The sequence below is a fragment of the Melozone crissalis genome, unplaced genomic scaffold (assembly GCF_028551555.1).
Source record: "Melozone crissalis strain CALT ecotype California unplaced genomic scaffold, PUWL_Pcris_2 ptg000041l_1, whole genome shotgun sequence".
NCBI classification, from domain to species: Eukaryota; Metazoa; Chordata; class Aves; order Passeriformes; family Passerellidae; genus Melozone; species Melozone crissalis.
In genome coordinates, this window is record NW_026535819.1 from 10787244 (window position 1) to 10808889 (window position 21646).

The 21646-nt window shown below is 62.2% G+C and overlaps 4 protein-coding genes across 17 annotated transcripts in view; 1 reads left to right on the forward strand and 3 right to left on the reverse strand.

Annotated features, from left to right (window-relative positions):
* Positions 1 to 4686, forward strand: part of GRIN1 (glutamate ionotropic receptor NMDA type subunit 1) — a 40563-nt gene extending 35877 nt beyond the window's left edge. For 6 of the 14 annotated variants that reach the window (XM_054284087.1, XM_054284093.1, XM_054284098.1 and 3 more), the window contains one exon: positions 3161 to 4686. In XM_054284087.1, coding sequence (XP_054140062.1) covers positions 3161 to 3229 — 69 coding nt within the window. In that variant the 3' untranslated portion in view covers positions 3230 to 4686. Of the gene's footprint in view, positions 1 to 26; positions 1148 to 3160 lie in introns of those variants that run through there. The other 8 variants (XM_054284089.1, XM_054284092.1, XM_054284091.1 and 5 more) reach the window with 5 other exon arrangements.
* A 2340-nt stretch (positions 4687 to 7026) lies between these two features.
* Positions 7027 to 8933, reverse strand: LRRC26 (leucine rich repeat containing 26). The gene is given in 5 exon segments (XM_054283894.1): positions 7027 to 7286; positions 8196 to 8750; positions 8753 to 8801; positions 8803 to 8909; positions 8912 to 8933. Coding segments are annotated over 5 exon segments (993 nt in total).
* Positions 8934 to 12527: 3594 nt separating this feature from the next.
* Positions 12528 to 13034, reverse strand: RNF224 (ring finger protein 224). The gene has a single exon (XM_054284488.1). The coding sequence runs from the start codon at positions 13032 to 13034 to the stop codon at positions 12528 to 12530; it is 507 nt and encodes a 168-aa protein (XP_054140463.1).
* A 5434-nt stretch (positions 13035 to 18468) lies between these two features.
* On the reverse strand, positions 18469 to 19643 carry CYSRT1 (cysteine rich tail 1). The gene is made up of 2 exons (XM_054284429.1): positions 19592 to 19643; positions 18469 to 19054 (listed from the first exon to the last, which is right to left on the reverse strand). The coding sequence occupies exon 2, from the start codon at positions 19021 to 19023 to the stop codon at positions 18640 to 18642; it is 384 nt and encodes a 127-aa protein (XP_054140404.1). The 5' UTR covers positions 19024 to 19054; positions 19592 to 19643; the 3' UTR covers positions 18469 to 18639.
* Between the last annotated feature and the right edge of the window lie 2003 nt (positions 19644 to 21646).

Here is a 21646-nt window from a genome sequence, read left to right on the forward strand (position 1 = left end):
TTTTAAAAATGGATTCTGCTCTGCAGCCCTGCAGAATGGTCCCTCAGGAGTGCCAGAGAGACAGGCTGGCACCATGGAGCCAAGACAGCCCTGGGAAGCTTCCACCCCACTCTGAACGTCCTAGCGCCCACCATCACCCGAGCTGCACAGCCTCTCCGCGGCACATCATCCCCACCGCCCCAGGAGGAGATGCATGTGTTCCCCATAGGCAGCTCCTGCAACTCGAGTAGCACTGGCAGAGCTGACGTGTCCATCCATCGCAGCCACCCACGATACTGCAACCCCACAGACGCCATGTGAGACGCATAAACCACACAGACACCTCCGAGCCGGCACATTGCGTACAGACACGATCGAGGTGCACAGGTCCCTTAGCCCCCGCAGAGCCACACTGCCAGCCCCAGCCCCGTGACACAGCAGTGACACACGGCCCGTGGCACCGCCCCGCCCTGGGCACGGTGCCGGGGCTGGGCGGCAACCGAGGGGCTTCCTGCAAAAGGTCACCTTTTCAGTGAAGGATCAGCTGTCCCAAAGCCAAACGCTTCTTGGCTGAGAAAGAGCCTAGTTTTTGGCCCAAAAGAACCAAAAGTAGGTCAAAGACAACTTTTTCTTTTTTTTTTTTTTTCCTAAAGGGAAGTTGATATTTTCTACAGCAAGATCGCATTTAGCTGGAATCCTAATTTTTAATGGAAAAAAATCCACAACAACAAACTAAAATTCTTCCAGAAAATCTTCCACCAGCCAGGGACTACCATATGAGCCCAGTTAGGTTGAAGTCATTTTTAAAGACATTAAGTTCTTGTCTATATTTTCTTCCTGGTTGTCATTTAAAGTTTTTGGTGCCTTCACTTCACTTCCATACCTTAACATGTTTGAGTCTCTTCTATGGTTAATATTGATTAATTTCTTGGCTTTATAATGTTTGGTTTGGGGATTATTGCACCGTCCCTGTAACATAATTTATCTTAAATTACTGATATGTGCTTCTAGCATTAGTCCTACTTTAACATAGTTTTGATATGACCGTTTTCTTGCTTTTTTTTTCTTTTCCTTTTTTATTTTCATTTTAATTTTTATTATTAAAAATTGCATGCATGAACTTTACACACAAAAAAAAAAAGTAAATGAGAATGTTACCCTGTGATAACTCTGTGATTGGAGGAGATATGCTTTCAAATCAAAAGCCATGCTCTTGTATTTTAATTTTTCTGGCCAGATTGCCCATTTCGCTTGGTTGTTTTAGCATTTCCCACCCCCAGAGCTGTGCAGAGAGGCCAGAAGGCCCCAGCCTGCCCTGCTACACCACCACAGCAGCCACATGCACACGTGCACTGAGGCACACACACTCACACAGGCACACTCTGCTTCTTCCACCCCCCCTCACATCAGGATGTTTAACAAAGGACCTTTCTTCTACCCATTCATTTTTGTATCTCCAGTTCCTCCTTCTCCTCCACCAGTGAGTCACAGCCTCTCCCCTTTCCCAGTCACCTCTCCTCCCTGCTGGAGTCAAGCCCCATTCCACAAAGCACACACCTCCCAGCAGCTCTGCCATGGAAACACTGCATTTACCTGGAATCCAAATTTTTCATGAGGAAGGGGTGGCTGCACCCGATTTTGGGAGAGAGGGGTGTTTTTTGGTGGGCTGCTGAATAGCCACAAAAAGCTCCCCCCAGGGCAGCACAGTAACACCAGGACGGCCCCGGCCGCTCTCTGTGCCAACCGGCGATGGCCGAGCTGTTGCCCCTTAGCAAGGCAAGGCCATGGCCAGGAATTCCCAGAGGCTCCATTGGAATCTTAGCCAGTGCCCTAAGTGGCAGGGGGATCCCCTGAGAGGTGGCAGGTGATCCCCTGAGAGGTGGCAGAGTGATTCCCTGTGAGGCTCCCCAGGTGTCAGCGCGTCCCCGCTCGGCACCGGAGAGACGGGAGCGCGCTGGCTCCCGGCCCTGCCCCAGCTGCTCCCACCAAGGGGTCCCGGGAAGCACAAATCCGGGCTGGGCAGGGCAGCCCCACGGAGCCCATGCAAGGCTCAGGGGTGGCAGGAGGCAGGGTGTGCAGCACACAGGGTAGCCACAGTGCCAGAGCTGCCGGCAGCGCCGCGAAGGCCACGGCCACCATCGACCAAAGCAGGGCAGGTGAAATCCGTCACCGAGGAGCCCCCCTGGAGCCCCTCAAAACATCAGCCCTCCTGGGCAGGGTGGTGCAAGGGCTGGGAAAATGTCACTGGAGAGGATCTGTGCTGCAGTACATGAGACCCACAGAGACCCTTTCCTGCCCTGGCACCGGATTAGGACCCCAGAGAGCAGCGCAGGATGCTCCAGCCTACAGCAGGGCTGGACAGAGCTTCCAGGTCAGGGTTTGGAGTTTGGAGAGCGGAGCTGGGAGAGGGAGTTTGGAAGGAGGAAGGGAGGAAATACTGCCCAGCTGTAAATTCCTGCCTGGGGAGGAAGGACGTTTTTTCTTGCCCATTGATGGGTATTTCTGCTCTGCCCCCCACCTGCTGATGGGACTGCAGCAGGGGAGGGCTCTCCCATGGCCTCTCCCATGGCTTCTCCCATGCCAAGCACCCCCATCTGCAAGGAGCTCAGAACCCCAAATCCAGACCACATCCCCAACACAGGCCATATTTTCACATTAGAAATCAACGCCACACTTTATCACAAACCAACCACACCACACATCTCACCTGCATGAAAGGACAGTCACAGCAGGGTCATTCAAGCAAGGAGGTGAAACGCCCTGGCCTCAAAGCACAGCTTGATCTGGCACCAGAGAGGTGCCAAAACCCAGCCAGACCCTCCAAACACAGGTTCAGGCGTGGGCTGGGCTGATGAGTCACAGGCTTTGTCTGGTAGCCCTCCCAGAGCAGAGAGGGCCTGGCTCAGCCGGTGACGTGGCAGCCACGCTCTGCAGAAGCTGCACTGCGCTCCTGGGTGTCCCCTCTGCCCCGCTCCAGGGTGCTTGGAGAGCGTCTGCAACGACCTCTGCACAAGCGTGGATGGCACTGGGAAGGGGACCTCAGCCAGCAGCAGCTCTCAGGGCGTTGCTTCACCCCCAAGAGATATCCTGTAGGGACACATGGGATAGAAGTGGCAGCGGGGACAAGTGCCAGAACTGCCTAACACTGCTTTCTCTTTGTCTGTCTATTTGTGTGTTGCAGCAGTATCACCCCACCGACATCACCGGCCAGCTCAACCTCTCCGACCCCTCAGTCAGCACTGTGGTGTGACCTTCTCCCCGAGGGCCATCAGTCCTTGCCCAACCCAGTAGGAAGGCACAGCCAGGACTGCCTTTCAAGGGACACTGATGGGTTCTTCTGGGTGAGATGGGAGGAAAGCATCCTTCATCCATACACGGTGACTCCATTGTATATCTCCCTCCCTTCCTAGGCCTGCTGCCATGCTCGTGCCCCAGGAAGCACGGCAGAACCAGGACAAGGTTTGGACTTCACTGTACAGAGATAATTGCTTCCAAACAGTGCCACAATGATCAGAATTGCCACTGGCTGGCTCCGTGCAAGGGGAAAGGACTGCAGAAGGCACACGGTGCCTGCTCTCCCACGGTAGCAGGGAAGAGCTGGTGCCAGACCACAAACCCGTGCTTAACCTCACAGGCTGCAGCCTTCTGAGCACACACAGCCCCTCAGACGTGTGCTCCACGTCTCCCACCACCTGGAGGGCTCCACAGTCCTGTGCAGCCGGAGCAGCCAGCTCCCGGTGTGGCAGGTTGGGCACATGTTCCTGCTGTGCCCGGAGACCCTCCCTTCTGCTGCAGGGGCTGGAAGATGTGTGCTCTGCTCCTTGCAGGGGATGGACACTATTCCCTTCCCTCTCACCGTCCCGTGGCTGTGACTCGTTTCCCGTCCGTGGTCTGGCAGCAGCAGGAGAGCTCCCGCCCTGCAGCCCTCGCCCCTGAGCTAACCGCGGTACTCCGGAGCCTGGAGTGCCGCCAGCCGAGACCCCGGCTCCCACCTCTCCTGCACAGAAACATCCCCAGGACCTGGCCACGGCCAGCATGTAGCACTCACACAGCAGCTCTCCTGGCCAGGAATTCTCCACGGGAAATGGCTCTGGATGGTTGCACTGACCTCTACCCCAGCTCCACACTGCCTCAGCACCAGCAATGCAAGGAGAGATGCTGCTGGCTGGTCCCGGCTCGCTGCGGGCCCCCAGCCTGTCGGCACGGCCGGGGCACCACGGCCAGCGCTGGCGGCTCCCCTGCCACCCTCACCTGCAGTTCAGCTTGCCAGCAGCTCCCGCGGCAGCCCTGCAGCCCCAGCTCAAGGAAACGTGGAAAGCAGATCCCAGTTCGGGAGAAGGAACAGAACGGGCCGGGCTGACCCCGTCCCTCCCCGCACCGTCCTCCCCTCGGGCCCGCACGGGCACCCCGAGCATCCTCCCCGTGGGCAGCGGGGTGAGCAGCGTCTCCTGCCAGCAGAACACCCAGGGGCAGCGTGGTGCCCACGGACTGCCCTCCCCGGCCCCAGGCTGCCCCCGCGGGCAGGATTTCACATGGCAGCTGAGGTCTGTGAGCATCGTCCCACCGACTGCTGTGGCTCCATCATGTTCATCTAGCTCCAGCTGAGAAATCGGACCCATCCTACTTTATACGTCAATGTTACATGAATACCAAGTTTTTGCAAGAGCTCAGTAAAGTCTAGACTGGATCATGAAGTGGTTTATTCCAGAGCTGTGTGCTTCTTTCTGTCTCTGACCTCTGGCAAAGCTGGCGGGGAGCCCTGTGGTGAATCAGAGCCTCACCCAACCCTGTGGCAGGGTCTGCCAACAGTGGAGGGACAGGAAGGGATGGAGAAACCAGGAGGGAGAAAGGCCAGGGGCTATAGAGGAGACTGGGAGGGAAAGGGCATCCCCACCCTGGGATACTCAGGTGCCAGAGAGCCTGCACAGCCAGGGTGGTGCACAGGCCCTGCAGCGAGGGATGGGGACAGCATGGAGCTGTCCAAAGACCAGCACCACGACAGCTGGCCCTGTCCCACCTCCAGCCTGGGGAAAACTGTCCCCTGCCACTGTGGGCTCCCTCTCCTGGGAGCCAGCCTTTGGGAACAGGGGATGGACTGCAGGGATGAGGACATTGGGGAAGTCCCCACACATCAGCCCATCCATAGGAAGGTCCATCAAGGGATATCCAAAATAGGAGGGTCCCCCAGGGCTGAACTAAGGAACATCACCCACCCACAGCATCTTCCCTTTGTGCTGAGACCTCCAGCCCAGCCTCCGTGGGGGCTGAGCCTCAGGACAGTCTGAGGGAAGGAGCGGGGATCAGGTGGCCGTGCAGGATGACAAACAAGGTCCCACCTCCAAATGGGAAGCCCAGGCCTTCCTGGGAATGACTGAACCCTCTCTAGAGGGGGTCTGGGAGAGCTGGGATTGCTCCTGGGGCAGGGCTGGCAGCACTGGAGCAGCTGCTGCCTCCAGCAGCTCCCTGCCAAGCCCCTGCCCCACAGCAGGGATGTGGCCATGTGGCAGCACATGGGGCTGGCTTCTCTCTTAAAAATAAAAACAGGAGCAAGCCACCACTGAGGTGACACCTGGTTTATTCATGTGTGATTCACTGAACACTTGCCAGGAGCCTGCTGAAGGATGCTCTGACTCCTCCACAGCCCTGGCAGGTCCCAGCTCTTGCAAGGGCAGGAGATGGAGTGGACAAGGCTGGTGGTCACAGCATCTCATTGTGGCTCTGATCATCTTGCAGTGGGTAAGAGGTCAGGGCAAAAAGGACTCTTGTTTCTCCTTGAAGGGTGTTTCTGTCACCCCAGCTTGTGGCTTTCTCGTGGAGCTCAGCTCCAGATCCTTCCAGGCCATTTCCCAGCAGGCTCACTAAGCATTTCCAGCAGCATTTCCACAGGAAAGAGGAGGGAGCAGGGCAGGGGCAGCCCCAGCCCTGATTTGTGGGTGATGGGGGTGAGGCAGCAGCCAGGGCTGCTGCAAAGAGCCCCTGTAAAGGGCTTGTTTGTCCCTGCTCCCAACCCTGAGCTAACCCCACAGCTTGGCTGGGGATGAGCTGCAGCCTAGGGAAAAGCTATTCAGGGAGAAACCACTGTAGCCTCCCCATCCCTTGGCAGCTGCTCTGCCCAACCACAGCCCTGGCAGCTCAAGGCTCTTCCTGGCCCTCACCCGAAGCTTCAGCCTCACCCTAGACCTTGATTGTTGGCTGAGCCATCTCAGCACCAGCATTCCTGACTCAATGGAAAAAAACAACTATCAAAAGGAGCTTTTTTGCAGCCAGCCCTGTCCTTAGGCAGAACACTGACAGGCCTGGGGTGGTCTGACAGCCCCACAGAGGCTTTGCAATGCTCCAAACCACCCAGAGATCTCCAGTACACCAAAAGCCACACAGACAGCTCTGGGGTACCCTAAAAGGAAAACAGTGCCTGCCAGGACATGGAAGCCAAACATGGCATTTAGGTGCAGGAAAAGCCAACCCAAGGAGTTCTGAGTGCACAGAAAAAAAGCACTGAGGCTGCTGGGGTCACTGAAGGCAGTCAGAGGGTGCAGGAGGCACCAAAAGGCCCAAGGAGCAAACTGAAAGGCACACAGAGGCTCCTGGGCTGCACCAAAAGGCAAATGGTGACTCCTGGGGTGGCCTGAAAGGCACCAAGGGAATGTGGTGTGTCCTGGGATGCACACAGGGACTCCCAGGCTGCACCTAAAGGCACAGTGAGGCACATGGGGCATCCTAAATGCACACTGGGGGACTGGGCAGCACAGGGGGCAGGACAAGGGGAGAAGGATGCCCCCAGGAAGGGGATATGCAGATCTGAGGGTGGCCTTGGGGCCACAGTGAGAGCATTTATGGTCAGCCCATGCCCCTGCAGGGAGCTGAGCTGGAGGCTGCTCCCCCCTGGCAGAGGCAGCTTGGCACCATCTTGGGGGACTCTGGGAGAACCCAGAGTGACTCCAGGAACAGAACTTCCTCTGGCTGCTCCACAGGGACGAGTCTGCAGCAGGTGGGTGCAGGCAGCTGGAGAGGGGCAGGAATGGAGCCCAGGCTGCCAGGGCAGGGCCCTCAGTGCACCCTGCAGACGCGGGGTCTCCTCCAGCAGTGGGAGTCCCGGCGCAGGCTGTGGTAGAACACAACCAGGGAGCCCAGGAAGGTGCAGAAGAAGATGCTGGCCAGGAAGGAGAAGGGCCCGATGGAGAAGAAGGCGATGTAGTGCTCGGGGGACAGGGAAGTGTCCTGGCACTGCCTGAAGGACTCGTCCCCAAAGGCCATGATCGGATACTTGTTCAGCTGCTCTGGAACTCTGCAGAGGAGCAAATTCTTCTCTGGAAGAGAGAGAGAAGCAGTGCTGGAGGGCACACTGGGCAGCTGGGAAAGGCAGGGACCAAGGACAGGGGGATGGCAGGTCTGCATGGGACAGATGGCACCAGGGCAGGAGGACAGGGGCCAGCATCACCAACATCACCCATGTCAGGGTGCAAAGAAGGGGAACAGTGAGCTTCAGGAGTCACCTGTGTGGGATGGGATGGGATGGGATGGGATGGGAGGTGGGCACAGTGCTGGAGGGGGCATAGGAAGATGGGTTTGGGCAGGAGGGCAGGTGGGGCAGGCAAAGGGGAGGGACTGGCTCCCAGAAGACAGATGTGGGGAGCAGTGAGCAGCCAGCCTGGAGATGCCACAGAAGGTCCCAGCCAGAACAAGTGCAGTCACACATCCGAGCTGGAAGCGAGCAGGAGGGGGCAGCAGTGGTGGGAGAGACTTTGCTGGCAGAGCTGTCTTTCAATGGGGCTCGTGGGGGAAGAAATGCAGGATCAGAAGCAGGTTGATGAAGGCTTTGGGGAAGGGGCTGAAAGCGTTGCATCCTGGATGGACCAGCGGTGATGTGCACCCTGACACACGGGCTCTACCTGCCCCCCCAGGTGCCATGTGCAGGACTGGTGCCACTGCTGGGGCCAGCACTGGGTGCCTGTCCCTGGGACATTGGCAGGCAATCCCTGCTGCTGACCAGAGCCAAAATGTGGGCACCAACTGAGACCCAGCTGTGTATCCACCCAAGCAGACACAGGAGCTGGCATGACCTAAGGACAGCTTCGGGGAACCTCACCCCGAGGGCACTGACCACCCAAGCCCCAGCCAGGTGGCAGCCAGGGTGCTGGGTCTGCCTCAGCCCTGGCAGGGTGACCTGGCAGCATGGAGCGGGCGGGGGGCTTGGGGACACCGCTCTGGGCACTCACCTCGCACTTTGTCCCTGTTGCGGCGGAGCCAGCGCCAGAGGGGCAGGATGCTGCAGCTGCACACCCAGGGGTTGTCCTGCAGGAGAAGTGCCTGGAGCTGGGGCAAGGCTCCCGGCACCCCGGGCTCCAGCTGCCCCAGCCTGTTGTGGGTCAGGTTGAGCGCGGTCAGGCCGGTGAGGGGCCGCAAGGTGTCGGGGGTGAGCACGCTGAGGTGGTTGTGGCTCAGGTCCAGCGCCTGCAGCGCCCCGAGCCCCCGCAGCGCCTGAGGGTGGATCAGCTCCAGGCGGTTGTGGGCCAGGCTGAGCAGGCGCAGCCCCGGCAGCGGGGGGAAGGAGCGGGGTCCCAGCACGGAGATGAAGTTGTGGGCCAGCCGCAGGGTGCTGGTGTTGGCCGAGAGGCTCCAGGGCACCTCGAGGAGGCCCCGGTCGCTGCAGTCCGCCTCTCCCGGGGAGCAGCGGCAGGCGGCCGGGCAGGCGGCCGGGGCCGGCGGGCACAGCAGCAGCAGCAGGCCCAGCACGGGGCCGGGGAGCCTGCAGCAGCCCATGGCTGCCCCCGAGGCACAGAGGGCTCCCTGCCCGCTCGGACAGGCTCCCTAGAGCCCCGGGCCGTGCTCAGCCCCCCGGCCGTGCCCGGTGCCCTCGGCGGAGCCCGGCGGCGCTGGCCGGAGGGGCCGGGCTGTGCTCGGCTCCCGGCTGCCGCTCGCAGTCATCCCCTGCTCGCCCGGCTGCAGACCTGCATGAGGCTCTGCTCCCGGACCCGGTTTTCCTCGGGGTGGAGCTGCCCTTTTTTCAGCAAATATTTTTACTATGATGCTTGCCCTGCAAGGTGTGGAACCGTGCCCACGTCCCTCCCTCCCCCAGGCACCGCTCCAGCCAGGTAAGCAGCCAGCTCTGCGTGGCCTGGGATTAACTGCTTGTGTGTGCTGCTGGCTGGAGAGCTGGAAATCAGCAAATCCAGATCCAGCTCTAAGCCTCCATTCTCCCCAGAGGCATCCCCCATGGGCATGCTGCCTCAATAGCCAGGTACAGAGGGGTGTATGGGCCCAGGAGCCCCATAAGTGGCTGAGTTATCAGGAAAAAACACAACTGAGACACAATCATATCATTTGAAGGTCTTAACCCATCTTATGTGCTGTCCCACCACACCCAGGGGCCCTCAGTGTGGAGCTGTGCTGGGAACCATGGCCCACCCTGCTGAGCCCAGCCCTTGCCCAAGCCCTATCTGTCCTGCAGGAGACCACCAGCCCTGCCAGCACGAGGAGGGCTGGGGTTACATCCCATGGGCACCTTCCTCCTTCCCAGCAGGGGAACAGGCCGTGTGCACACGCAGGGGGACGCAGGAGCCCCCGATGAGAAGCATGGCAAAGGTGACCTTGCCGGGCTGCAGCCACCCAAAACTGGTTTGCCCTCCCCCCGGCATGGCAGTGCCAGTTCCATAGGGCTCAAAGTCTGCCTCCACCCTGTTTACACCCTCTCCGCCCCAAAGCCACCCAAAGCCTGGCTGCTGGAGGCTGGGCTGCTGTCACCTCCCAGTGCCACTGCCCCTGGCAGAGCTCAGTGGGGACTGGGCCACCAAGGGACATGGCAACACCTCATCCCACTTAGAGCCAGAGGGGTGCCCACAGCAGGGACACTGTCCCCACTCACACCCAGCAGGACCCCAGTGGCCAGGGTCCCAGAGGAATCCCTGTCCCTCTGCCCCACGGCCAAGGGGCTGGATGGGCAGCAAGGCAGGGAGGGCACAGTTGCACCCCAGGCCAAGGCCAGGATGTTCCCAAATCTGGGACAGAAGCAGCAGGCAGAGGGTTTATTAATAGCATCCCGAGGAGCTTTGGTTTGTTTATCTATCCTGCAGCAAACTCGCTTTGCTGCATTAATCCCCATCTGGAAATAATTCAGAGGAATCCACCAGCCCAGCCCAGCCCCAGGGCAAGGGCACAAACCCAGTGCCATGTGCAGCTGCAGCCCCAGCTCATCCCATCTGCAGCCACAGGCTGTATGGAGACCTGAATTTTGAGGGAGTCCTGTCCCAAAATGCTCTTCCTCCGCAGGACCTTCATTGCCCACTCCCTGCATCCATCTGGAGTCAGGTGAGAAGTGCAACATTCATGCAAAAAATAAACCACTATTAAAAGCAAGGTCATTTCCAGCTTTTGTGCACAAAGAGCCCAGGAAGCTGAAAATCCTGAAAACTCGCTCCTCTGGAAGGCCCTTGCTGTCACCCTGATGGCACGTGGCAGGAGAGCGGTCCCTGCCAGGGACATGGCCAGACATCATCCCATGCTTGCCTGGTGTCACTCCTGTTCTCCATCCACTGGCTGCACCCCGCTGCCATGGCAGGCTGGGGACACGTGGGGTCCTGAACCCCAGCAGTGCCACCTCTGCCCTTTGCCACCTGCTGCCAGTGCTGGTGCCCCTGGCACTGCCCCTTCCTGGAGCATGGGGACCCAGAACCACGCAGGAGGAGCCCAGGGCCCTGTCCCCAGCCAGAGCAGCACCCACCAGTGCCCTGCTCCCCCTCCACGATGCCCCTCTGGTTCTGGGCTCCACATGGGATGTGGCAGGACAGGCTGCTCCCAGCAGCTGCTCTGCCAGGCCAGCTCGGGTGCCTGTGCCAGGGGAGGAGCCCCCAGGGCACAGCACTGGGCACTGGCCCTGCAGCCAGCGTGCCAAAAGCATTCCCAGAGAGATGGAAGGGATAATCCCCTCCTTCAGGGACTGGCTGGGAGCAGGGGGACATCCACGGAGGAAGGAAGGAAGCAAGGCCCAAGCCCCCAGAGGGGCTCTGGTGCTGGGGGGAGGCAGGGAAGCAGGGACATGGGCTGTGGGACAGACAGCCATGGGTTTGGTCACCCAGCACTGCGGACCCAAAGGTGCTGGGCTGAGCACAGAGCTGCTGGCACCTCTGCAGGGAGGGATCCTACACTCCTCCCAGCACCCACTGCTGAGAGTTTGGGGAGAAATGGAGATAGGGGAGGAGGTGCATTAGCACTCAGTGATAGCTCTTATCCATTCCTTGAAGGCTTTAATTTCTCGCACATTCCCAGGTAATTAATGGTTCAAGGCAGGACTCACATGGAATTTCTGACCCATCTGCCCTGGGGCACCCCAGGTTTGTTCTTCTGGGAACATCTCAGCTGGGGCTGTTTTATGGCAGGTGACACCAAGTGGCAGAATTGTGCATGAGCTCTGTGTAGGGCTGGGTGCTGTCCACGGCTGATGGAATCCTCTGGCTGCAGCCCTGCCCCAGCACAGGGAATATCCAAGCACCAGGACTGCCCAGGAGGCACAAGGTCCCTGCCAGCCCCAGGGAGGCACAGGCTGAGGTCCCCTGCTCAGCCCTGAAGGGGTTCCTGGTGTTGGGCTTTTGCAAGAGCTCATAAACCACATGGAAAACAGATGCAGAAAATGAGCCCTGAGGAAGAACTGCAAGAGCTGCCCAGGCAGCACCAAGTCCTGGCCAAGAGCTGTTTCAGTATCACCCTGTGCAGCCCAGTGCTTCCAGTTTGGCCCCTGTTAACCCAGACCAGCTGCCTGGGCCCTTGTCCTTGCACCCTGGTGTGGAGTCAGGCAGGGAAAGCCATGCAGGCAGCAGGGCACAACTGGAAAAACAGCAGCAGGGTTTGTGTGTGTGTGAGGAAAGGGTCAGGCAGGAAAAGACAAACCTGGCATGAGCCACAGTGCACGAGGACAAGCAGGAGCTTCTTGAGCTCAGCTCTCCTCCCACAGCGGAGCAACATCCGAGGTTTCCTAACAACTCTGTCAACCTCAATTTCAACCGTCCTACGATCCCAATGCCAAATTTTTTCATGCAGTTGGCCAGGAGAGCAAACACTCCCAGCACAGCAACCCAGCAGGGCAGGACACGTCTCCCCCACCCGCCACAGGCAGGGCTTGCCCCGGGCCAGGGTTGCCAGCAAACAGGACCAGGATGTGCAGCCCAGCAGGAGCAAAGTGTCTTTAATAGACCTGGAGCTCTCAGGGTGCTGCACACAGCCCATGGCATCGCTGTGCCAGGCCCCTGTCCCCTGCCAGGCGGTGCTGGGTGCCACTGTCCTTGCTGCAGGGCCACATGCTCGGGGGAGCAGAGCACGAGCCAGGCTGTGCTCAGGGCCAGGGAACGTCTGTGATGGCTGGACCAGGTTTCTGAGCCATCAGCAGGGCAGACGGGCAGGATGAGGGGTGGTAGCATCCTGATCCCCCGCTGCTGCACCCCAAATCCGGACAGGACGGGCAGGAAAGCCGTGCCCAGGCTGAAGCTGGGCTGCCAGCACAGGCACAGCCCTGCAGTCCCCAGCGGGTCCCAGAGGCAGTCTCGGGCCGGCCCTGGCGCTCAGCTCTCGAAGGCGGCGGTGACCCCGCAGCACAAGCACAGCCGGCAGCAGCCGCGCCGGGGCAGCAGCGCCGGGGGCACCGGCTCTTGGCACAGCCCCGCCGGCTGCTGGGTCACGGGCGGCTCCTTGCCCGGGCCCTTGGCGGGCAGCGCGGCCGGGCTCCTGCCGGCGCCCCGCGGCTGCTCCCGGTCAGCCTTGACGGCCAGGAAGGTGGCCAGGTCCAGGTCCAGCATGGTGACCCCTCCGCGCGGCGTGGGCGTGTTCTGGCGGCACTGCGGGCACGGGATCCAGCGCTGCTCGTTGCTGACCGCGTCCAGGCGCCGCAGGCACGCCTGGCAGAAGGTGTGCCCGCAGTAGAGGCGCCGCGGCAGCCGCACGCCCAGGTCGTAGGAGGAGTAGCAGATGATGCACTCGACGCGCTGGCTGCCCCGGCTGGGGGTGCGCGAGTGCGCCCCGACACTCGGCCCCGAGCCCTCCGCCCGGGGGCTGCCACCGGCCTGCGACATGCTGGGGAGGGGGAGAGGAGCCGTCAGGGCACGGCCGGGGAGGGGCACAGCGGTGGGATGCCAGCTCCGAGTGCCCCCACACGTGGGGAGGTGGGAGCAGCAGGATCCCCGCCCAGCACCCTGCCCGCCATCCCTGCCAGCCCTGCCCGGCAGAGCGGGATGCTGCCACTGCAGTGGCACTGCCACTACATCCATGGCATGTCCCAGTGCCACACCGGGAGATCTGCAGGGAACGCGGGCTGGCCAGATCTCAGCAGCCTGCTCAGGGTGCAGCCTGGGGCTGGGGGAGCAGGGAGGACCAGGAGTGAGGTGGCTGGCTGGGCTGGGGAGCAGCGCTTGGAGACCAGGCAGTGGCACAGCCCCGGGCTGTGCTGGCACAGGGGGTGGCACAGACGCTCCTGGGGAGGGGTCTGAGGGGACCCAGCCTCATCTTAGGTGGGGTCTGGTACACACCAGAATGTTTGCAAACCTCTCCTGGAGCCCACCAACACTCTGTTCCTTCCCCTCAGGTGACCACAAGTGTGTTGGTGCACACGGGTACCCTTCTCTCCCCTCCTCCCAGCTCCCCCATCCCTACCTGTCCTGAGATGCCTCCCAGGGCCTCGGGGTTGGTGGCAGAAGGGCTGTGCTGTGCCGGGGGCTGTGGCAGTCCCGTGGGGAGCATCGGGGGGCTGAGCTGCCTGCCAGGTCCCTGTGGCTGCCCGTGGCCGTGGTAGTGGGCAGGGGCTCACCTTTCAGGGACAGCTGCTATTGGATCTGCTGCAGGGAAGCCAAGCCCGGGAGATAGGGTTACAAGCACCTGGGTAACAAAGACCTCTGAAATCTAAGCCCAGGAATGGTCATTAACCATCAGCCTGTGCTTCACTGACAGAAGGAACCGTCCCTGGGAGGCCAAGGAGCTCTGGGTCCACCCTGGGCAGAGAACTTGGATGTTGTCTGGACCTGGGCCGCAGCAACGGAGTCTTCCACGTCCTGGGCCACCCTTCAGAGCCAAGAACATCCGGGCAGACGTCGGCCAGCAGAGACCCCCTGGCACTGCAGCATCCCCAGGTGCTCCGGACTGTGGGCACAGCTGTGACAGGAGCGGGGGCACGGTGGGGTGGCAGGGCTGGCGCTGCTGCAGGGACACCGGGGCTCTGGCAGTGCCCACGCGTGGGATGTGCTCCCAGCTGGAGCCTGGGGGTGACTCTGACCTGCCCTGCCCTCCCTGTGGGGCTGCAGGCTCTGGGGGCTCAGTTACCAATGCTCAGCGCCAGGCTGGGGACACCCCAGCACCCCACAGGGACCCCTGCAAGGTGCAGGACCCAGGGGAGGTGACAATGCCAGGGAGGTGCCAGACTGTCCCCACAGCTGCCCGGGCTCCAGCAGCAGAGTCCCAGCCTTGGCATGGAGGGGCTGCAGACTGAAGAGGGAGCGGGGTAGGGGGAGAGGTCCTGAGCTCAGGATCCTGGGGGACGAGAGCCCGTCCTGGGGGACGAGAGCCCGTCCTGGAGGCAGGGCAGGAGGGCCAGGACAGGCAGGGCAGGCAGGGCAGGCAGGGAAGGCAGGAGCGTTCCCTCGGGCAGCAGCTCCCACTGCCGGCGGGAGCGGGCACCGAGACAGGCAGCGCCGCCGCCTCACCAGCAGCCCTCGGGCCGTGTTCCCAGCACTGCTCAGAGAAGGAATTGGGCATTTTGGAAATGAAGATCTCCACGGGGTCACTGCAGAAGGGCTCAGCTCCTGACGCTGGTGCCTGCGAGCGAGGAAGCAGCTCCGGGAGCAGGGCACCCCTGGGCACACATCCCGACCCAGGAGTGACCAAGCCCTGCCACGGGCTGGGTATGCCATGGGTGCCCAGGCAGGGGGTGGCACCCCATGGCAGGGTTTTGCCTTCCCATTGCCAAGCCAGTGGCAAACACAGGCGGTGGGGCCAGTTTGGGACAGGGCTGTGCCAGGGAAATTGGTTCTGGTCAGACCCATTGGAACAAAGGCTGTGTGTCCTGGGTGGATCAGGATCCAGCTGTGTGGGATTCCAGCTGTGCCCTGGGTTGCAGCCCCTGGGTGCTGGCAGCCAGGGCAGAGCTGGCTCCTGGCGGGCTCAGTGTGCTCCTCCAGGGCCGTGCAGGGCTGGGGCTGTCCCAGGATGTCCTTCTGCCACCCAACACACAGCGCTGGCCTGGCTCAGCTGCCACAGGGACAGCAATGCTGCAGTCCCATGGGGGCTCTGCCACAAAACTTCTGTGGGTGAGAGGGCTGGGCTTGGCTCTGTGCACAGCCAGGGGTGCCCTGGCACTGCTCAGAGGCAGTGACCCCTTGGCTGCCTCTCCTGCTCCACACACACCCACACACCCACACACAGCCCCAGGCATCCTGCCTGCCCTCCTTCCCCCTCCAGCCCCTGCCCATCACCCTCATGTCCCTCCCTGATGCCAGCAGAGCTCTGTCCCATTGAGGGGCTGTGTCCAGCTGCCCTTGGCCATTTCTGCCCCTTGCTGGGCACCCCAGCTCAGCACAGGCAGGGTTTGGGGCAGGGGAGCCCTTGGTGACAGGGACTGTGCATCTGCCATGCTGACACCAAAGGCACTGCCAGCCCTGCCAAAAGCCCAGCTGGATCCAGGAACAGGGAATCACAGAACCATTAAGGTTGGAAATTATACTTTAAATCATCAAGTCAAATATCAACCCAGCAGTACCATGTTCACCACTAACCTATGTCCCCAAGTGCCACATCGACTCATGTTTTGAACACTCCCAGGGATGGTGACTCCACCACGGCCCTGGGCAGCCCGTGCCAGGGCTTTACAGCCCTTTCAGTGAAACGTTTTTTCCGAATATCCAACATATCCCCTGGCACAACCTGAGGCCGTTTCCTCTTGTCCTGTCACTTGTTACTCAGGAAAAGGGACCAGCCTACACCTCCCGACATCTCCTTGCAGGGAGCTGTGTGGAACAATAAGGTGTCCCTGCAGGGAAGGCAGGTCTGCAATCAGCAGCCACACACATGGATGGCAAACGCGTTTCCCTGTTCCCAGGATCATCCACGGGCTTGCAGGGACCTTCGGCCCCGCGATAGGGAGCGGCACCCTCGGGGAGAGCAAAGGTCTGATGGGGATGAGCCAGAGCCCTGCACCGCCACCCACCTCCAGAGGCAGGAGTGGCACTCACCCAGCACAACCCTGGGCACCCGCGGGCACCTTGGCAGGGTGGGCACAGCCGGGGAGCGCCCATCTGACTCCGCGGTTCATCAGAGCCCTGCCCGGCCCATCAGAGCCCTGCCAGGTGTGGGGCCGCAGCTCCCCTGCCCTGCTCACCCCCCCTCCCCGCGGCTGCGGCTGAATCATTGCCCGCCGCTCCCGCCGCTTGTGCCATCGCCCCGGGGCCGGGCAGAGCCGAGGGCAGCGGTGACACACGGCACATGTGCCACCTGCCCTGCCCTGCCCTGCCCTGCCCTGCCCTGCCCTGCCCCGCCGAGCCCCCGGCCCGCTCGTACCAGCCGCTGTGACCCGGGGCTGTACCCAGGCACCGCACACCCTGGGGACACTTTTCTGTCCCGGGCTGTGCCCAGGCACCGCACACCCTGGGGACATTTCCGTGCCCGGGCCGTGCGTGTCCCGCAGCGCCCGGGCAGCCCCGCCCGCGGGCTCGGCCGTGTCCCCTGCCCCATGCACGGGGCAGGGCTGGTGACACCAAAGCAAACAAGGGGTGGATCTGCCCGTCCCCGCTGCGCTCTGGGCAGGGAGAACAAGGGAGCTCCTTGTGCAGGGCGGGCACCGTGCGCCTGTGCCACTGCCAGCCACACATCCCGGTCCCACCGCCCTGGCACCTGCGCCAGACAGGGGGGGGCAAAGCTCTGCCAGGCCACGGCCACCCCAGCCCAGAATATCCCGGAATGGGGGTGGGGTTGCAAGGGTGAGGGGCTCCCAGGCCGTGGCAGGCTCCTGGGGTGGCTCCCAGGCACTGTGGGATCTGTGTGCTGGCACCCCAGCACTGCTGGCACCCAGTTCTCCTGGGCCTCAGTGCAGCTGGGCTCCAAGCAGGGGGGGATTCCAAGCCATGGTGGGCTCCCATTGCTGAGGGACTCGCAGGGGGTCACAGCCAGGAGCCCACCCAGCTGCCCAGCCAGGAACTTCCCTTTGCCAGGCCCTTCCTCAGCCTCTCCCAAAGACTCACAGTCTTTCCAGACAGGACAGTCATCCAGCTTGGCAGGGCTGAGCACTGCCAGTGTCCCAGACAGGCAGGAGCAGCCTGTACTGGGAATGCCTGGGCACTGCTGGACCCGGGCTGGCACTGCTGGATGCAGGCTGGCACTGCTGGACCCGGGCTGGCACTGCTGGATGCAGGCTGGCACTGGGGCACCAGGCAGCAACCAGAGCTCAGTGTGAGCTGCTGCCATGAGTCAGCAGGGCAACAGTTAAGCCTGGTTTGGAGGCTTTAGAGCTGCCCTTACACACCCACCAGGGAAAGCAAGAAATGACACGGGAATCCCAGAAAAGCCTGGGTGGAGGGAAGAGGCACACCTTGGCAGGGCAGGAGAGGACTGTAATTTTATTTGCAGCAGCCTGAAGTCATCTGCAAACACAGGCACTCCTCCCAGGGCCCGGTCCCACAGAGCAGGCAGTCCTGCAGCAGCAGGGAGCAGAGCAGCCCCAGGGAGGGACGTCAGCACACGGCGGGACAGCAGCACAACAGCGGGCTTGTTCCAGGGCGATGGCAGCAGCCCCAGCCCAGAGCCCAGCCTGGAGGAGCTCCAGCACAGGGGAGAGAGCCAGCAGCTCCTCCCCCCTTCCTCCAAGCCCTGGGAGCTGCCAAAGGCCAATGCTGGGCCTCGGCCTCCCCAGCAAGGTGCCCGAGTGCTACCCCACTGCTGGACCCGTCTCTGGATGCAGATGGGACAAGAGGGTGTGCCCAGCACCCCACAAGCCTGGCAGGAGGAACAGAATGGGGCTGGAGGTTTCCTGGCACAGGGACGTTAATGCCCACATGCATGCTGTGCCATCAGGCGCTGCCCTGGAGCACGGCCCAGCACTCTGCCATGCTTTGGCTGTTTGTTTTTCCCGTTTCCATCGCTCTGCCCCATGGGCAGCGTGGTGAGGAGGAGCAGGATCCAGATGGAGTTTGGGGCAGGGGGCCAGCAGCACCCCTGTGATGCTGTGGGAGGGGGGATGCTCACTTCTGGGTAGGTGGGTCCCTGTGCCAGCTGGAGGCTTGTCCCTGGCTCCACTGCTCCAGGACAGTGATGATGATGATGTCCTCCTCTGCCACGCACACAGGGCTGCCAGCATCCAAACCCAGCCTCGAGCACTGGGCACTGCCTGCCCCTTGCCACGGTGGAGTTCCCAGCACAGGGACACTGGCAGGGGCTCAGTGCAGGATCACAGGCTCAGTGCTGCCCCTTCTCCAGTGCAGTCACTTCTTGGTGACACCTGTCCTGGCACACATCGTCCTTATGGCCCACCTGGCAGGTGCCCATCGCCAGCACATCTGGCTGCAGAGTTCACAAGTAAAAAGCAACGTCAGTCCAGGCAGTGCCAGCTCTGCCAGGGGTGCCCAGGCCAGCAGCCGTGTCCCTGTGGGGTCACCTGGCCCCATGCCATGGTCACACATCCCGTGTGTGCAGGGAGGGCCCTTAGGAGATGACACAGCAGCACTTTGGGCAGCAGGAGCAGCACCTGCAGCAGCCACATCTCCTGCCAGCCTCCTGCTCCTGGCCCTTGGGTGCCTTGTCCAGGCTCACAGTGTAGAAGGAGGCGGACGAGTCCCCATTGTGCATCCTCAGGCTGCCGTAGGGGTTGTAGGGACGGGACCAGGACTTGTCTGTGGAGATGTCTGGGCTGCTGCAGCCATTGGCGAGCTCTGTGTGCCCCCCGGTGCCGTAGGAGGGCACGGCCGCGGGGTTGGCGATGACGGTGGGCTCGTCTCTCAGGTAGCGAGTGATGAAGCTCTGCTGGAACTGCTCCCGCGGGATGTTGACGCTGGCGTAGGGGTTCTGCACGGTGACTCCCCGATCCATGTCCCTGCCCCTTGTCAGGCACTGCCCACCCCTGCGGGACAGAGCCCCTGTCACCCCCGGCAGACCCCCCAGACCCCCTGGTCTGGGTGAGAGCAGAGCTGTGCTCCCCCTCCCTGCCCCCCCAGGGACCCCCACAAGGCACACGAGGACCCACCGGAGCCGGGAGGGGAGGCAGGAGCGGGGGCAGGGGGTGAGCGGGGCACGGGGGGCAGGAGGGGAGGCTGAGTGGGGCAAACAGGGCAGGTGGGGCAGTGGGGTGGGGTGGGGATCTCGAGGGAGACACAGAGCAGGACGGAAAGGAGTGGGGAGAGGAGCGGGAGCAAAGGGGGTGCAGGGGAGTGGAAAGGCAGAGGGGAGATGGGACAGGACAGGGACAGCTGGGGAGGGAAGATGGGACAGGACAGGGAATGTCGGGATGGGGGTTGGGACGGGGCAGCGGTGGGAGCTGGGGAATCGGGGCGGGGGGCGCAGAGCAAGGAGGAGGGCAGCAGGGGAAGGGGCGCAGGGGGAGCGGGCAGGGCACGGGCACGGGCACGGGCACGGTGGGGCAGCGATCCCCGGCACTCACCGAGCGCAGCTCCGGCCGCTGCGGGGCCGCTCTGCCCCGGCTGCGCTTCCTCCTGCACGGCCCGCCCCGAGCGGCGCCGCCCCGAGCCACAGACAGACAGACAGACGGACCGGCCTGCAGACAGACAGACCGGCCCCGAGAGAGCGGGGCAGGGACAGCCCACAGCCAGCACCCGCCCACCGGCCAGCCCCAACAGAGCCACCAGCCCAGCCCATGGGCACCGGCACAGGGCAGGGCACAGGGAACTGGGCAGGGGGCAGTGGGCACAGGGAACTGGGAACTGAGCAGTGGGCACAGGGAACTGGGAACTCGACAGTGGGCACAGGGAACTTGGCACTGGGAACTGGACACTGGGAACTGGACAGGGGGCACAGGGAACTGGGCACTGAGCAGTGGGCATGGACACTGCTCAGGAGGCACTGGTACCACAGCTGGACTTTGGCACTGGACAGGGGTATTGGGCACCGGGCAAGGCCACCAGTACCGAGGCACCAAACCAGCACCACCCACTGGTACCAGGACCTGGGCACCAGCAGTGGGTACCAGCACCGGCATTGGCACCAACACCACACAGTGCACAGAGAGACCACACAGAGCAGGCAGTGCCACCATGCACTGTCACCACCAGGACTGGCACTGACACTGGTACAGCCAGCAGTGCCACCCCGGGTACCAGCAGCAGCACTGTGTGCCATGCACCGGGCACTGAGCTCTGCACACTGGCACCAGCACTGGCACCACTCTGGTTCTGGGCAGCAGGCAGGGACTGGGATGGGGACACTGCACTCCACAGGTCTGTGGGCACCTGCAAACCCCGAGCACCAGGCACTGGGCAGAGGGCACCGTGCCCATGTCCTGAGCACCGGGCAGGGCACAGCAGCTCTGCACCCTCTGCAGGTCCCAGCCTCTCTGCCAGGCTGTGCCTGCCCCCATGGGCACCCAGGGTCCCACGGCCCCTGCCAGGCTCTGAGACCCAGTGCCAGGGCTCTGCTGGGGTCTCATCCCTGCAGCACAGCTTGGCTGGGGGTGGCCTTGTGTCCCCAACAGGGCCTTTTCCAGGGCGGCTTCAGGGCTTTCCAGGGCACCGCTGGATGGTGACACCCATGAGGATGGATGGAGTGAGGATGTGGCTGTGCCAGGGCAAGGAGAGGGTTGCTGGCACCAGAAGTGCTGCAGTAGAAAAGATGCAGACATTCAACATCCTCCACCCTGCCCCATCCACGGCCCCCACAGTGCCTTGTGCAGAGCCTCAGCCCCTTCCCACGAGCAGTCCTGGGCAGGGCCTGCCCCTCCCTGAGCCCAGGGGTGATGGCACAGGGACAAACAGGGACAGGCCAGGGACAAACACCTCAAACTGCAGCTGAAGCTGCTGGCAGTGAATTCCATTTCCCACACACTTTGCAAAGGGAAAAGCCAATTCCTTCTGGCCATCCTTCTGACAGCAGAAAATATTCCTCCCCTGTCCTGAGGAGCCGGGGCTGCCCAGGCCAGACCCCTGGCACCCATGGAACAAGCAGGAGAGCTCCAGAGGGCGATGGGAGCCTGCCAGCCCTGGCAGCACTGCCCAATGCCCAGCTCTGCCCAGTGCCCGGCTACTGCCCAATGCCCATCCCTGCCCAATGCCAGCTCCTGCCCAATGCCAACTCCTGCCCAATGCCCATCCCTGCCCAATGCCAGCTCCTGCCCAATGCTCAGCTCCTGCCCAATGCCCATCCCTGCCCAGTGCCCATCCCTGCCCAATGCCCATCCCTGCCCCATGCCCAGCACCTGCCCAATGCCCATCCCTGCCCAATGCCCATCCCTGCCCAATGCTCAGCTCCTGCCCAATGCCCATCCCTGCTCAATGCCCAGCTCCTGCCCAATGCCCAGCTCTGCCCAGTGCCCGGCTACTGCCCAATGCCCATCCCTGCCCAATGCCCATCCCTGCCCAATGCCCAGCTCCTGCCCAATGCCCATCCCTGTCCAATGCTCAGCTCCTGCCCAATGCCCAGCTCTGCCCAATGCCCATCCCTGCCCAATGCTCATCCCTGCCCAATGCCCATCCCTGCCCAATGC

What these genes read in the sequence shown, in the direction of transcription:
- RNF224 (XM_054284488.1), bottom strand. Translation starts at nt 13,034, where the DNA reads ATGTCGCAGGCCGGTGGCAGCCCCCGGGCGGAGGGCTCGGGGCCGAGT.
- CYSRT1 (XM_054284429.1), bottom strand. Translation starts at nt 19,023, where the DNA reads ATGGATCGGGGAGTCACCGTGCAGAACCCCTACGCCAGCGTCAACATC.